The sequence below is a fragment of the Mustelus asterias genome, chromosome 15 (genome assembly GCF_964213995.1).
Source record: "Mustelus asterias chromosome 15, sMusAst1.hap1.1, whole genome shotgun sequence".
NCBI classification, from domain to species: domain Eukaryota; kingdom Metazoa; phylum Chordata; class Chondrichthyes; order Carcharhiniformes; family Triakidae; genus Mustelus; species Mustelus asterias.
The window spans coordinates 64,412,807-64,430,208 of NC_135815.1; the positions used below are offsets into that span (position 1 = coordinate 64,412,807).

At 46.7% G+C, this 17,402-nt stretch overlaps 1 protein-coding gene across 4 annotated transcripts in view; it reads right to left on the minus strand.

Annotated features, from left to right (window-relative positions):
• tmem181 (transmembrane protein 181) overlaps positions 1-17,402 on the minus strand; it is a 199,900-nt gene that overhangs the window by 13,049 nt on the left and 169,449 nt on the right. For all 4 annotated transcript variants that reach the window (XM_078230007.1, XM_078230009.1, XM_078230008.1 and 1 more), the window contains 2 exons: positions 10,816-10,898; positions 9,753-9,842 (listed from right to left, as the gene is read on the minus strand). In XM_078230007.1, coding sequence (XP_078086133.1) covers positions 9,753-9,842; positions 10,816-10,898 — 173 coding nt within the window. The remainder of the gene's footprint in view (positions 1-9,752; positions 9,843-10,815; positions 10,899-17,402) is intronic.

The following is a 17,402-nucleotide window of genomic DNA, read 5'->3' on the forward strand; positions in this document are numbered from 1 at the left end:
GGTCCAAGTGCAGGTCAGTGGGACTAGGCATAAAATGGTTCGGCACAGACAAGAAGGGCCAAAAGGCCTGTTTCTGAGCTGTAATTTTCTATGGTTTTCTATGGTTCTAACCTTCACCCCACACCGCGCAACCTTCACCCCACACCGCGCAACCTTCACCCCACACCGCGCAACCTTCACCCCACACCGCGCAATCTTCACCCCACACCGCGCAACCTTCACCCCACAACCTTCACCCCACACCGCGCAACCTTCACCCCACACCGCGCAACCTTCACCCCGCAACCTTCACCCCACACCGCGCAACCTTCACCCCACACCGCGCAACCTTCACCCCACACCGCGCAATCTTCACCCCACACCGCGCAACCTTCACCCCACAACCTTCACCCCACACCGCGCAACCTTCACCCCACACCGCGCAACCTTCACCCCGCAACCTTCACCCCACACCGCGCAATCTTCACCCCACACCGCGCAACCTTCACCCCACACCGTGCAACCTTCACCCCACACCGCGCAACCTTCACCCCACAACCCGCAACCTTCACCCCACACCGTGCAACCTTCACCCCACACTGCGCAACCTTCACCCAACACCATGTAACTTCAACCCCACACTTTCCCTTATTTATCATCATAGGTTTAAGGGGAGAAATACAAAAGGGTCTAGAGGGGCAATTTTTTCACACGGAGTGTGGTGAGTTTCTGGAATGAGTTAGAACATAGAACATAGAACATTACAGCGCAGTACAGGCCCTTTGGCCCTCGATGTTGCGCCGACCAGTGGAACCAATCTAAAGCCCCTCTAATCTACACTATTCCAATATCATCCATATGTTTATCCAATAACCATTTGAATGCTCTTAATGTTGACGAGTCCACTACTGCTGCAGGTAGGGCATTCCACGCCCTTACTACTCTCCTGAGTAAAGAACCTACCTCTAACAAATGTCCTATATCTCTCACCCCTCAATTTAAAGCTATGTCCCCTCGTGCTAGCCAACACCATCCGAGGAAAAAGGCTCTCACTATCCACCCTATCTAATCCTCTGATCATCTTGTATGCCTCTATTAAGTCACCTCTTAACCTTCTTCTCTCTAACGAAAACAACCTCAAGCCCCTCAGCCTTTCCTCATACGATTTTCCCACCATACCAGGCAACATCCTGGTAAATCTCCTCTGCACCCTTTCCAACATTTCCACATCTTTCCTATAATACGGCGACTAGAACTGTACGCAATACTCCAAATGCGGCCGCACCAGTTTTGTACAGTTGCAGCATGACCTTCTGGCTCCGAAACTCAATCCCTCTATCAATAAAAGCTAATACACTGTACGCCTTCTTAACAACCCTATCAACCTGGGTGCCAACTTTCAGGGATCTATGCACATGGCAACCCAGACCCCTCTGTTCATCCACACTACCAAGTATCTTACCATTAGCCCAGTACTCTGTATTCCTGTTACTCCGTCCAAAGTGAATCACCTCACACTTTTCCGCATTAAACTCCATTTGCCACCTCTCAGCCCAGCTCTGCAGCTTATCTATGTCACTCTGTAACCTGCCACTTCCCTCCGCACTGTCTACAACTCCACCGACTTTAGTGTCATCCGCAAATTTACTAATCCATCCTTCCATGCCCTCATCCAGGTCATTAATAAAAATGACAAACTGTAGTTGCCAGAGGTCATAGTCGAGGCGGGTGAAATTTTGTCTTTTATAAAGCATTTTGATAGTTACATGGGTAAGATTGGTATAGAGGGATATGAGCCAAACGTGGGCAGTTAGGACTAGCTTATTGGTAAAAACTGGGCAGCATGGACTAGTTGGACTGAAGGGCTTGTTTCCATGATGTAAACCTCTATGACTCTATTCACTGGGTCAAAAGGTTTTCCTTACCATTGTGTTGGCATTGCTGCTTGTAGCAATTATCCTAAATTTCTGTCCTCTGATTCTCAATCCTTCCACTAATCATAGAATCCCTACAGTGCAGGAGGTGGCCATTTGGCCCATCGAGTCTTATCCAGGCTTACCCCATAACCCCATGTAGATGGGCGGCACGGTGGCACAGTGGTTAGCACTGCTGCCTCACAGAGCCAGGGACCCAGATTCAATTCCCAGCTTGGGTCACTGTCTGTGCGGAGTCTACACGTTCTCCCCGTTTTTGCGTGAGTTTCCTCCGGGTGATCCCGTTTCCTCCCACAGTCCGAAAGACGTACTGGTTAGATGCATTGGCCATGCTAACTCCTCCCTCAGTATATCCGAACAGGTGCTGGAGTGTGGCAACTAGGGGATTTTCACGGTAACTTCATTGCAGTATTAATGTAAGCCTACTTGCGACAATAATAAATAAACTTTAAACTTACTTACCCCACAAATCCCGCTAATCTTGAGACACGAAGGGGCAATTTAGCACGGCCAATCCACGTAACCTGCACATCTTTACACTGTGGGAGGAAACCGGAGCACCAGAGGAAATCCACGCCGACATGGAGAGAACGTGCTAATCCAACAGAGACAGTGACCCAAGTCCAGAATTGAACCCGGGTCCTTGGCGCTGAGGCAACAGTGCTAACCACTGTGTCACTGTAACATGGCAACAGTCTCTGCCTCTATTCTATCCAGAATCTCGTGGTTTTGAATACCTCTATCAATTAGTTTCTTAACCTTCTCTTCTCCAATCTATGTAACTGAAGTTCCTCTCCCCGTTTTCATGAATCTTTTTTGTATCCTCTCCAATTCCTTCATGTGTTTACTAAAATGTGGTGCCAGAAATTGAACCCAAACTACTGTTTTATAATAGTTTATCATAACATCCTTGCTTTTGTACTCTATGCCCCTACTGACCGAGCCCAGAGCCACATGCTTCATTAACCCCCCCCTCTCTGAATTTGGTGAATTGGTGCAACGCCAATAATCTCTCCCTCGATGTCAACAAAATTAAGGAGATAGAAATCGACTTCGGGAAGCGTAGTAGAGAACATGCCCCTGTCTACATCAATGGGGATGAAGTAGAAATGGTCGACAGCTTCATGTTTTTAGGTGTCCAGGTCACTAACAACCTGTCCTGGTCCCCCCATGCCTATACTATAGTTAAGAAAGCCCACCAACGCCTCTACTCTCTCAGAAGACTAAGGAAATTTGGCATGTCCACTACAACTCTCACCAACTTTTACAGATGCACCATAGAAAGCATCCTTTCTGGTTGTATCACTCCTGCTCTGCCCAAAACCGCAAGAAACTACAAAAGGTCATGAATGAAGCCCAGTCCATCACGCAAACCAGCCTCCCATCCACTGATTCTGTCTATACTTTCCGCGGCCTTGGAAAAGCAGCCAGCATAATTAAGGACCTCATGCACCCCGGACTACTCTCTTCCAGCTTCTTCTGTTGGGAGAAAGATACAAAAGTCTGAGGTCATGTACCAACCGACTCAAGAACAGCTTCTTCCCTGCTGCCATCAGACCTTCGAATGGACATATCTCGCACTAAGTTGATCTTTCTCTACACCCTAGCTATGACTATAAGACTACATTCTGCACTTTCTCCTTTCCTTCTCTATAAACAGTATGCTTTGTATAGCATGCAAGAAACAATACTTTTCACTGTATACTAATACATGCCATGATGTGGAGATGCCGGCGTTGGACTGGGGTAAACACAGTAAGAAGTCTCACAACACCAGGTTGAAGTCCAACAGGTTTATTTGGTAGCAAAAGCCACTAGCTTTCGGAGCGCTGTTCCTTCGTCAGGTTTGTCCCTGACGAAAGAGCAGCACTCCAAAAGCTAGTGGCTTTTGCGACCAAATAAACCTGTTGGACTTTAACCTGGTGTTGTGAGACTTCTTACTGTACTAATACATGTGACAATAATAAATCAAATCGATGCAACCTTAAATAATTACACACATATACACCAGGTCATTCCTGTGCCCTCTTGAATTACACCCTTGATTTTATATTCTTTTTCTTTCTTTCTTCTTCTCATTCTTTTTCTTATCAAAATGATTCAGGTCACTCTTCTCTGCATTAAATTTCATCTGTCACTTGTCAGTCCATTCCATCAACATGTATATGTCCTTTTGAAGTTCTACACTGTCCTCATGGTTCAGAACATTTAAAACTATGAGAATTGAGGTATTCATTTCTGCCCTTTGTAATCCATATTTCAGTAATAACTGTGATATTACCCCGGAAGTATCTATCTGTACCCTCAGCCTATTAGACTCCTTGCATTGAGGTATATACCATTAAGTACTGCCAAATGCCTTTGTGGTTTATTTCTAAGCCTTTGTTTCATCTGCCTTAAATATTCACCGAATAATCTGCCTTTCATTTCCATTTTTATTTCTCTCCCTCTTAATCTACACGCAGATTCTCATACCCCGCCAAGCCTGTTTAAACTTTCCCAACAACAGAAGCAAACCTCCAGACAACAATATTGGTTCTGGTTCTGATGATGTGCAAACTGTATGGTTTCTACAGGTCCCACTTTTCCTGGTGCCTTATTTATTTGGCCAGGAACCTAAAGCCCTGCTTCTGCACCGTCTCTTCTGCCATGCAATCACCTGCAGTATCCTCTTACTTCTTTACTCACTATAGTGTCTCACACCAAGTGTAAAGTAAAGGTCCTTTGAGGTTCTACAAATCAACAGCATGGTGAGACAGCATTCAAGCCTGGAATCACACTTGCAGAAACCCCTGATTGTTCTCCTATCTATTGAATCACATTATTATTTATTTTCTAACCTCCCGCCGTCTCCCTGTATACCTGAGTCTTCCATGGTGCCTTTGACTGGGCACTGGCTGCACTCCACAGAGGGACCATCACGCTCACTAGTACTAGAACTGAATACTGGTCTGTTGATCACCCAGTCCTTCTCTGTCTACACATTTTGAACACAGTAAGAGTTTTAACAACACCAGGTTAAAGTCCAACAGGTTTATTTGGTAGCAAATGCCATTAGCTTTTGGAGCCCTGCTCCTTCGTCAGATGGAGTGGATATTCGTCAGGTGGAGTGAAGACTTGATTAGCTGTAAAGATTCGCATTCTAATCAGTATTCTGTAACTTGATTTTGTGTCTCTGTGTGCCTTGTTTGTGAGCAGATATCCACTCCATCTGACGAAGGAGCAGCGCTCCAAAAGCTAATGGCATTTGAGACCAAATAAACCTGTTAGACTTTAACCTGGTGTTATTAAAACTCTTACTGTGTTTACCCCAGTCCAACACCGGCATCTCCACATCATGACTACACATTTTGAAGCCAGGGTGGGGGATGGGTGACAACCTCTTGCAAAATGCAATCCACAGAACTCACGGATGCACTGTCGAGTCACTAGCTGCTGCTTAAGCTCCAAAATTGAACCTCAAGCCCCTCCAACAGACAACACTTCCTGCACAGTGGTTATCCAGGACATGAGAAGCATTCTGGATTATCACATTGGTGCACAACATGCATTTAACTGAAGTGAAGCCTTCTTTGGTAGATTACTATCTAAAACTACTAGAAATAAACTGAAGACTCGTTTCTGACCAGGTCCAAAAAATTCTCACCAGCATTCATCAATCAGCTCCTTCCCTGTGTGGATGTCACCTTACATAAGAAAGAGGAGCAGGAGTAGGAAATCTGGCCCCTCAAGCCTGCCCCGCCATTCAATAAGATCATGGCTGATCTTTTCGTGGACTCAGCTCCACCTACCCGCCCGCTCACCATAATCCTTAATTCCTTTACTTTCAAAATATCTATCTTTGCTTTAAAAACATTCAATGAGGTAGCCTCAACTGCTTCACCAGGCAGGAAATTCCACAGCTTCACAACCCTTTGGGAGAAGAAGTTCCTCCTCAATTCAGTCTTAAATCTGCTCCCCTTATTTTGAGGCTATGCCCCCTAGTTCTAGTTTCACCCGCCAGTGGAAACAATCTCCCTGCTTCTATCTTATCTATCCCCTTCATTATCATATATGTTTCTATAAGATCTCCCCTCATTCTTCTGAATTCCAATGAGTATAGCCCCAGTCTACTCAGTCTCTCCTCATAAGCCAACCCTCTCAACTCCGGAATCAACCTAGTGAATCTCCTCTGCACCCCCTCCAGTGCCAGTATATCCTTTCTCAAATAAGGAGACCAAAACTGTACACAGTACTCCAGGTGTGGCCTCACCAGCAGCTTATACAGCTGCAACATAACCTCCCTGTTTTTAACCTCCGTCCCTCTAGCAATGAAGGACAAAATTTCATTTGCCTTCTGAATTACTGCAAACCAACTCCCTGAGATTCTTGCACAAGGACACCCAGGTCCCTCTGCACAGTAGCATGCTGCAATTTTTTACTATTTAAATAATAGTCCATTTTGCTGTTATTCCTACCAAAATGGATGACCTCACATTTACCAACATTGTACTCCATCTGCCAGACCCTCGTCCATTCACTTATACTACTATATCCCTTTGCAGACTTTCAGTGTCCTCTGCACACATTGCTCTACCACTCATCTTAGTGTCATCTGCGAATTTTGACACACTACCCTTGGTCCCCAACTCCAAATGATCATGGTTAGGTGAATTGGCCATGCTAAATTGTCCCTTATAGTCAGGGAGATTAGTCGGGCAAATACGTGGGGTTATGGGATAGGGCATGCGTGCAATTGCTGTCGGTGCAGGCTCAATGGGCTGAATGGCCTCCTTCTGTATGGCATTTGCTACCAAATAAACCTGTTGGACTTTAACTAGTGTTGTTAAAACTCTTACTCCTTCTGTACTGCAGGGATTCTATGATGCTATGTAAATTGTAAACAATTGCGGTCCCAACACTGATCCCTGAGGCACTAGTCACTGATTGCCAACCAGAAAAACACCCACTTACCCCCACTCTTTGCTTTCTGTTAGTTAACCAATCCTCTATTCATGCTAATACATTACCCACAATACCGTGCACCTTTTTCTTATCCAGCAGTCTTTGGAGTGGCACCTTGTCAAATGCCTTCTGGAAATCCAGATACACCACATCCACAGGTTTCCCATCGTCCAGCACGCTCATAATGTCCTCAAAGAATTCCAGTAAATTAGTTAAACATGACCTGCCTTTCATGAACCCATGCTGCGTCTTCCAAATGGAACAATTTCTATCCAGATGTCTCGCTATTTCTTCCTTGATGATAAATTCAAGATTTTCCCGACTACAGAAGTTAAGCTAACCGGCCTATAGTTACCCGCCTTTCCTCTCCCTCCTTTTTTAAACAGTGACATCACATTTGCTGTTTTCCAATCTGTGGAACCATCCCAGAGTTCAGCAAATTTTGGTAAATTACCACTGGTGCATTTGCTATTTCCCTCACCATCTCTTTTAGTCCCCTGGGATGCATTCCATCAGGGCCAGGACATTTGTCTATCTTTAGTTCCATTAGCTTGACCAACACTACCTCTTCAGTGATAATGATCCTCACCTTCCATAGCCTCCTTGTCATCAATTTTTGGCATGTTATTTGTGTCTTCCACTGTGAAGACACAAATGGCCAGCATTTATTGCCCATCCTAGTTGTCCTTGAGAAGATATCACTCTCATAATCTATCTTTTCTTTATAGCTTTCTCGTGGCTTTCTGTTGACCATTAAAGATTCCCCAATCCTCTAGTTTCCCACTAACCTTTGGTTGATACCCTCCATTATTTCCTTGGATATCCATGGCTGATTATCCCTTTTTCTACAACCCTTCCTTATCACTGGTATATACTTTTGCTGAGCACTCTGAAAAATCGCTTTGGAAGTCCTCCACTGTTCCTCAATTGTCCCACAAAGTTTTTGCTCCCAACCTACCTTAGCCAACTCCTCTCTCATCTCATTGTAGTCTCCTTTGTTTAAACACAAGACACTGGTATTAGATTTTACCTTCTCCTGCTCCATCTGTATTTTAAATTCAACCATACTGTGATCACTCCTTCCGAGAGGATTCCTAACTGTGAGATCATTAATTATTCCTGTCTCATTACACAGATCTAGGATAGTTTACTCCATAGAAGGTTCCATTACATACTGTTCGAGGAAGCTATCACAGATACAATCTATGAACTCCTCCCTCAAGGCTGCCTTGACCGACCTGGTTTGACCAATCAACATATAGATTAAAATCCCCCATGATAATTGTTGTACCATCTTTACATGCATCAGTTATTCCTTTGTTAATTGCTCACCCCACTATGATTTTATTATTTGATGGCCTATAGACTATACCTATCAGTGACTTCTCCTTACTATTTCTAATTTCCATCCAAATGGATTCAACGCTTTTCTCCATAGGACTTATATCATCTTTCACTACCGCCCTGATGTCATCATTAAATATCAAAGCTACAACACCTCCCTTACCTTCCTGTCTGTACTTCCGAATAATCTGATACCCCTGGATATTTAACTCCCAAATGTGAGCATCCTGCAACCATTTCTCTGTAATGGCCATTAAATCATACTCATTTGCGATAATTTTTGCTGTCAACTCATTTACTTTATTTCGAATGCTATGAACATTCAGAAAAAGTGCCCTTCTGCTAGTTTTTGTACCTTTTTTAATCCTAACATCTTTATTAATAACATCTCCTGAGTACTCCTCCCTTTTAACTTTTTTCCTAATTTTTGATGTAGTTAAAACCTCCTCCTCACATGCTAACCTGCTGCTTTGCTTTCCATTAAATGGTTATACTTCCCGTAGTTTTACTCTTCCCTTCCCTTCCCCCCCACTTGCTAGTTTAAAGTCCTTGTGACTAACCTATTTATCCTTTTCGCACCAGGAGAAAACCCACACAGAACATGCAACCTCCACACAGACTGTCACCCAAGGCTATTTTTGAACTTGGGTCCCTGGCGCTGTGAGGCAGCAGTGTTTGCCACCATGTCCCCCACAAATTCCTAACTAATATTATGCTGTTACTTATGTATTTCCCATCAGAAAAACTATATCATAGAAATCATAGAAACCCTACAGTGCAGAAGGAGGCCATTCGGCCCATCGAGTCTGCACCGACCACAATCCCACCCAGGCCCTACCCCCACATATTTACCCGCTAATCCCTCTAACCTACGCATCTCAGGACTCTAAGGGGCAATTTTTAACCTGGCCAATCAACCTAACCCGCACATCTTTGGACTGTGGGAGGAAACCGGAGCACCCGGAGGAAACCCACGCAGACACGAGGAGAATGTGCAAACTCCACACAGACAGTGACCCGAGCCGGGAATCGAATCCAGGTCCCTGGAGCTGTGAAGCAGCAGTGCTAACCACTGTGCTACCGTGCCGCCTATACTTACCTTCTGAATATTCTCATTATTTTAAACATCTCAATTAGTTCACTGTCTAAAATTAAAGGAAGTACAAGCCAAGTTTTTTCTTACTATTGGTTTCATAATGTACACTGTCCTGGTCTCTTTCCCTAAATTATAATGGTGATTACACTTCAAATGCACTGACTTCACAGTCCATTTAAGTGCATTATTGAACTGTATAAAATGCAAGCGCTTTTCTTTTATTAAAGGCAGAAATTTAATCATTGTCCCAAATAGCCACTATCATAATAAAAGTCTGTTCATTCAACCAATCCAATCAATTGTTAACTTCAAACCGAAAGATATCTATTTGCTTTTGGATTTTTTTGGACATAACTGCTATACAGCAGTTTGAAAAATTCTCAGCATCATATCTGTAACAATGTTTATTCAAAAATTAACCAAACACCAATGCATGCATAAAAAGTTTCACATACCATACACGGCATTCTTCGAAGGTGAATAAACATACGCCAATGTATACAGGTAGTAGTTCAACAGGCCATAGAAAGATAAAAATTCAGCTGGTAGCCTTAGTAAAGGAAGTGAATCAAACACACTGTACTACAATATTAAAAATAACTCATTAAAGTGTAAAACAACACACCATGTGACAATAGGCATTGGCTCAACACAAGAAAACTGACAGAAGGCACTTTTAGGAACAAGGAAATATTCATAAATACATCTGAAAAGTTAAAAATGCAGCTTTCTTGACTTATCCAAAATACCAGGAGGTGGTAACTGAATTTACATACAAATGCGTCCTGTCAAACTATCCTTCTACAAGAGGTTTCGTACAGATGGTTAATGATCTGTCTGAGCTTATTAGACTGACCACTGTACCCTTACTGCACTGCCCCAACAACGGCCCCCCCCTCCTCCCCACCACCACCGTACATCATAGAATCATAGAATCCCTACAGTACAGAAGGAGGCCGTTCGGCCCATTGTGTCTGCACTGACAACAATCCCACCCAGGCCCTATTCCTGCAACTGCATGCATTTTACCCTGCTAATCCTTCTGATGATAATGGACAATTTAGCATGGTCAATCAACCTAACCCGCACATCTTTGGACTGTGGGAGGAAACCGGAGAACCCGGAGGAAACCCACGCAGACACAGGGAGAATGTGCAAACTCCACACAGACAGTGACCCAAGGCCGGAATTGAACCTAGGACCCTGGTGCTGTGAGGCAGCAGTGCTAACCACTGTGCTACCGTGCCGCCCATCATCGGATCCTAGTTTCCAGGTTCCACTGCAAGTCTTCGTCCTTTAGGGTTTTTCTCTCTGTCCAATTAAGAGCAAATAAATATAATCCTATTCCACTTACTCTTTCTAAATGGAATTACTCAAATTACATACTAAACTTGTACGGGCGTGGCATCTTTATACAGCCGCATTAGCTAGTGTTACATCATAATCCAATTTTTTTTAGTGTAGTCCAAGCATTAACCACTGCCAGGAAGAAACAAGCTGAAGTACACTAAAGGATATAGTTCTGATAATGAGTTGAAAGCTCAGCTACAAAGTTATCTTGCAGGACCTTTGCTCCAAACCTCAGGTATAATATTACAATGCTGAAAAAAAAGAAGAGACAATCATGGCAGCCAAATCACCCAAACACATTGAAGAACACGCACTGAAATAGTTCTCCCTTTACTGCAGAAGAGATTGGCGCATAACAGCCAGCAGCAGCAAAGAACTAAAGGAGCATAAGTGTCCCTCGGAATTTAAGCCCTCATTGAGGAGACAATGTCAGCTATCGTTGAAAAGGACATCACTGAAGCTATGGGACTGAAACAATTGATGGTTGCAAGAAGTGGTGGGAATTTATTTTACTTTAACCATCCTTTTCTTTAATCCCTCAGTCTCTTAGTGGGAGTGGGAGGAACTAATCTGTGAAGTGGGGGGAGACTTCTCTGTGAAGGGGGAGACTGGGCGGCATGGTGGCACAGTGGTTTGCACAGCTGCCTCACAGAGCCAAGGGTTCAATTCCTCGGGTGACTGTGTGGAGTTTGCACGTTCTCCCCTTGTTAATTCCGGGTGCCTCGGTTTCCTCCCATAGTCCAAAGATGTGCAGGTTAAGTGGATTGGTCATGGTAAATGTGTGGGCCTGGGTAAAGTTCTCTGTCAGTGCAGACTCGATGGGCCAAATGGTCTCCTTCTGCACTGTAGGGTTTCAATGACTTGTCTGTTAAGATGGGGGGAATACTCATCTGTGAAGTGCGGGAGGCTTGTCTGTGAAGGGGATGGGGGTTGTCGCAGTGAAGTGGACGGAAAGGGGAAAAAACTTGCCTGTGGAGGAGAGGATTTGCTAGTTATTTGGGGGGGGGGGGGCGGGGGGTCTTGCCTGTGAAGTGGGGTGGGGAGCGGTGGTGACCTGCCAGTGAAGAGGGGGGACTAGCCTGTGGAGCTGAGAGAGAGAGACATGCCTGTGCAGTGGGGAGGGAAATTGCCTGTGGAGAGGGGAGCGGGGGGGGACTTGTTTGTGGAGAGGGAGACAGTGGGTGACTTGCATGTGAATCTAGGGGGACTTGCCTGTGGAGGGGAGGGTGGTGACTTGCATGTGAATCTGGGGGAACGTGCCTGTGGAGGAGGGAGGGATGACTTGCCAGAGATGGGAGGGAGAATTGCCTGTGGGGGCTGAGGGGGGGGGAGAAGGAGATTTGGATGTGAAGGGAGGGGGGGGACTTACCTGTGAAGCAGGGGAGAGGACTTGCTAGCGAAGGGGGGAGTCTTGCCTGAGGATGGGAAGGAGAATTGCCTGAGAGGGGTGATGGGTGGTGTGGGGGGGGGGGAAAAGAGACTTGACAGTGAAGGAGGAAAATTGGGGGGGGGGTGGGGGGGGGGGTGCGGTGAGAATGGGGGGGAGAGGGGCTTGCCTGGTAAAGGGGATGTGGGAGATGGAAGGGGAGAAGAGACATAGCTGTGAAGGGGGAGTGACTTGCCTGTTAAGTGGTGGAGTTAAGGGACTTGCATGTGAAGGAGGGATGGGTCTTGCCTTTAAAGGGGGGGGGAGGGTGAGGCTTGCCTGCGAAAGGTGGGGGGGGGGGGGGGGGTGAGGCTTGCCCGCTAAGGGGGGGGGAGGGGGAGGCTTGCCTGCGAAGGGGGGAGAGGGGAAGGGGGAGGCTTGCCCGTGAAGGGGGGGGGAGGGGGAGGCTTGCCTGCGAAGGGGGGGGGAGGGGGAGGCTTGCCCGCGAAGGGGGGAGGGAGGGGGAGGCTTGCCCGCGAAGGGGGGGAGGGAGGGGGAGGGAGGGGGAGGCTTGCCCGCGAAGGGGGGGTTGGGGGGAGGGGGAAAGGGGCAGGCTTGCCCGCGAAGGTGGGAGGGGGAGCCTGCCCACGAAGGGGGGGAGGGGGAGGCTTGCCCGCGAAGTGGGGGAGGGGAGCCTGCCTGCGAAGGGGAGGAGGGGTAGGCCTGCCAGTGAAGGGGAGGAGGGGTAGGCCTGCCAGTGAAGGGGAGGAGGGGTAGGCCTGCCAGTGAAGGGGAGGAGGGGTAGGCCTGCCAGTGAAGGGGAGGAGGGGTAGGCCTGCCAGTGAAGGGGAGGGGGGGGGAGAGGGGGAGTCCTGCCCGTGAAGGGGGGGGGACTTGCCCGTGAAGTGGGGGGGAGGGGACTTGCCCATGAAGGGGGGGGGGGGAGAACTTGCCCGTGAAGGGGGGGGGGGGTACTTGCCTGTGAAGGGGGTGGAGGGGACTTGCCTGTGAAGGGGGGGGAGGGGAGGGGACTTGCCCGTGAAGGGGGGGAGGAGACTTGCCCATGAAGGGGTGAGAGGGGATTTGCCCATGACATGTGGCAAACAGTAACCACAATTCTGTAAACTTTCGGATAGTCATGGAAAACGATGAGTGTTGTCCTATGGGTAAGGTGCTGAATTGGGGGGAGGCTAACTACAGCCAGATTAGGCAGGATTTGGTGGCTGTTGACTGGGAGAGGTTGTTCGAGGGTAAATCCACATCTGGCATGTGGGAGTCTTTTAAGGAGCAGTTGATAGGAGTGCAGGACAGGCATGTGCCTGTAAAAAGGAAGGATAGGAAAGGTAGGATTCGAGAGCCGGGGATAACCAGAGAAATTGTGGGTCTAATCAAAAACAAACAAGAGGCATACATAAGGTCCAGGCAGCTAAAAACAGATGAAGCACTGGAGGAATACAGAGAAAGTAGAAAAGAACTCAAACAGGAAGTTAGAAGGGCAAAAAGGGGTCACGAAATGTCCTTGGCAGACAGGATCAAGGAGAATCCCAAGGCATTTTATACATACGTTAGGAACAAGAGGGTTGTCAGAGAAAGAGTCGGACCTCTCAAGAACAAAGGAGGGGAATTATGCTTAGAACCCAAGGAAGTAGGTGAGATCCTAAATTAATATCATCAGTATGAACATCAGTATTCACAAAGGAGAGGGACACGTTGATTGGTAGTGTCTCAGAGGGATGTGTAGACCCATTAGAACAAATCGCAATTACAAGGGAGGAAGTGTTAGGTGTTTTAGGAAGCATTAAGGAAGACAAATCCCCAGGGCCAGATGGCATCTGTCCTAGATTACTGAGAGAGAGACAAGAGATGAAATTGCTGGGCCTCGAACAGAAATCTTTGTTTCTTCATTGGACACAGGTGAGGTTCCAGAGGATTTGGGGGATAGCAAATGTGGTCCCGTTATTTAAGAAGGGTAGCAAGGATAACCCGGGTAATTATAGGCCAGTGAGCTTGACGTCCATGGTAGGGAAATTGTTGGAGAAGATTCTTAGAGATAGGATCTATACACATTTAGAACTGAATAGTCTCATTAGCGATAGACAACATGGTTTTGTATGAGGGAGGTCATGCCTCACAAATTTGGCTGAGTTTTTTAAGGAGGTGACAAAAATGATTGACGAGGGAAGGGCCGTGGATGTCGTCTACATTGATTTTAGTAAAGCATTTGACAAGGTCCCTCATGGCAGGCTGGTGCAAAAGGTTAAATCTCACCGTGGATAACCAGGGAAATTGAGGATCTGATTAAAATGAAAAGGGAGGCGTACGTTAAGTCCAGGCAACTGAAAACAGATGGAGCTCTGGAGGAATACAGAGAGAGTAGGAAAGAACTCAAACGGGGAGTTAGAAGGGCAAAAAGAGGTCACGAAATGTTCTTGGCAGGCAGGATTAAGGAGAATCCTAAGGCATTCTATTCATACGTTAGGAACAAAAGAGTTGTCAGGGAGAAAATCGGACCTCTCAGGGACAAAGGAGGGGAATTATGCTTAGAACCCAAGGGAATAGGGGAGATCCTAAATGAATACTTTGCGTCGGTATTCACGAAGGAGAGGGGCGTGTTAACCGGGAGTGTCTCGGAGGGAGGTGTTGACCCGTTAGAGAAAATCTCCATTACAAGAGAGGAAGTGTTAGGTTTTTTAGGGAACATTAAAACTGACAAAGCCCCAGGGCCTGATGGCATCTATCCTCGACTGCTCAGGGAGACGAGAGATGAAATTGCTGGGCCTCTGACGGAAATCTTTGTCGCTTCTTTGGACACGGGTGAGGTTCCTGAGGATTGGAGGATAGCGAATGTGGTCCCGTTGTTTAAGAAGGGTAGCAGAGATAACCCAGGAAATTATAGGCCGGTGAGCTTGACGTCCGTGGTAGGGAAGTTGTTGGAGAGGATTCTTAGAGACAGGATGTATGTGCATTTAGAACGGAACAGTCTCATTAGTGACAGACAGCATGGTTTTGTAAGAGGGAGGTCGTGCCTTACAAATTTGGTGGAGTTTTTTGAGGAAGTGACAAAAACGGTTGATGAAGGAAGGGCCGTGGATGTCGTCTATATGGATTTCAGTAAGGCATTTGACAAAGTCCCACATGGCAGGTTGGTTAAGAAGGTTAAGGCTCATGGGATACAAGGAGAAGTGGCTAGATGGGTGGAGAACTGGCTTGGCCATAGGAGACAGAGGGTAGTGGTCGAAGGGTCTTTTTCCGGCTGGAGGTCTGTGACCAGTGGTGTTCCGCAGGGCTCTGTACTGGGACCTCTGCTATTTGTGATATATATAAATGATTTGGAAGAAGGTGTAACTGGTGTAATCAGCAAGTTTGCGGATGACACGAAGGTGGCTGGACTTGCGGATAGCGAAGAGCATTGTCGGGCAATACAGCAGGATATAGATAGGCTGGAAAATTTGGACGGAGAGGTGGCAGATGGAGTTTAATCCGGATAAATGCGAAGTGATGCATTTTGGAAGAAATAATGTAGGGAGGAGTTATACAATAAATGGCAGAGTCATCAGGAGTATAGAAACACAGAGGGACCTAGGTGTGCAAGTCCACAAATCCTTGAAGGTGGCACCACAGGTGGAGAAGGTGGTGAAGAAGGCATATGGGACGGGGTATAGAGTATAAAAGCTGGAGTCTGATGATACAGCTGTATAGAACGCTGGTTAGGCCACATTTGGAGTACTGCGTCCAGTTCTGGTCGCCGCACTACCAGAAGGACGTGGAGGCGTTAGAGAGAGTGCAGAGAAGGTTTACCAGGATGTTGCCTGGTCTTAGCTATGAGGAGCGATTGGGTAAATTGGGGTTGTTCTCCCTGGAAAGATGGAGAATGAGGGGAGATCTAATAGAGGTGTACAAGATTATGAAGGGTAGAGATAGGGTGAACAGTGGGAAGCTTTTTCCCAGGTCGGAGGTGACGATCACGAGGGGTCACGGGCTCAAGGTGAGAGGGGCGAAGTATAACTCAGATATCAGAGGGATGTTTTTTACACAGAGGGTGGTGGGGGCCTGGAATGCGCTGCCAAGTAGGGTGGTGGAGGCAGGCACGCTGACATCGTTTAAGACTTACCTGGATAATCACATGAGCAGCCTGGGAATGGAGGGATACAAACGATTGGTCTAGTTGGACCAAGGAGCGGCACAGGCTTGGAGGGCCAAAGGGCTTGTTTCCTGTGCTGTACTGTTCTTTGTTCTCACGGGATCAAAGGTGAACTAGGTAAATGGGTACAGAACTGGCTTGGCCATAGAAGACAGAGGGTAGCAGTGGAGGAGTCTTTTTCTGATTGGAGGTCTGTGACTAGTGGTGTTCCACAGGGCTCTGTACTGGGACCTCTGCGGTTTGTGATATATATAAATGATTTGGAAGAGGATGTAGCTGGTCTGATTAGCAAGTTTGTGAACGACACAAAGATTGCTGGAGTTGCAGATAGTGATGAACATTGTCAGAGAATCCAGCAGGATATAGATAGGCTGGAAAACTGGGCGGAGAAATGGCAGATGGAATTTAATCCAGATAAATGCGAAGTGATGCATTTTGGTAGATCTAATGCAGGGGGGAGCTATACAATAAATGGCAGAACCATCAGGAGTATAGACACACAAAGGAATCTGGGTGTGCAAGTCCACAGATCTTTAAAGGTGGCAGCACAGGTGGAAAAGGTGGTGAAGAAGGCATATGGCATGCTTGCCTTTATAGGACGGGGCATAGAGTATAAAAGTTGGCATATGATGTTGCAGTTATATAGAACGTTGGTTAGGCCACATTTGGAATACTGCGTCCAGTTCTGGTCGCCACACTACCAGAAGAACGTGGAGGCTTTGGAGAGAGTGCAGAAAAGGTTTACCAGGATGTTGCCTGGTATTAGCTATGAGGTGAGATTGAGTAAACTAGGGTTGTTCTCCCTGGAAAGACAGAGGTTGAGGGGCGACCTAATAGACGTTCATAAAATTATGAAGCGCATAGATAGGGTGAACAGTTGGAAGCTTTTTCCCAGGTCAGAAATGACAAACACAAGGGGTCATAAGTTCAAGGTAAGGGGGGCAAGGTTCAATACAGATATGCGGGGGACGTATTTTACACAGAGGGTAGTGGGGGCCTGGAATGCACTACCAAGCAAGGTGGTTGAGGCAAACACGCTAGGATCATTTAAGACTTATCTTGATAGCCACATGAACAGATTGGGAATAGAGGAATACAAACGGATGGTCGAGTTAGGAACACATGATTGGTGCAGGCTTGGAGGGCCGAAGGGCCTGTTCCTGTGCTGTATTGTTCTTTATGAAGGGGGGAGGGGACTTGCCCACTAAGGGGGGGAGGGGACTTGCCCATGAAGGAGGGGGGGGGGGG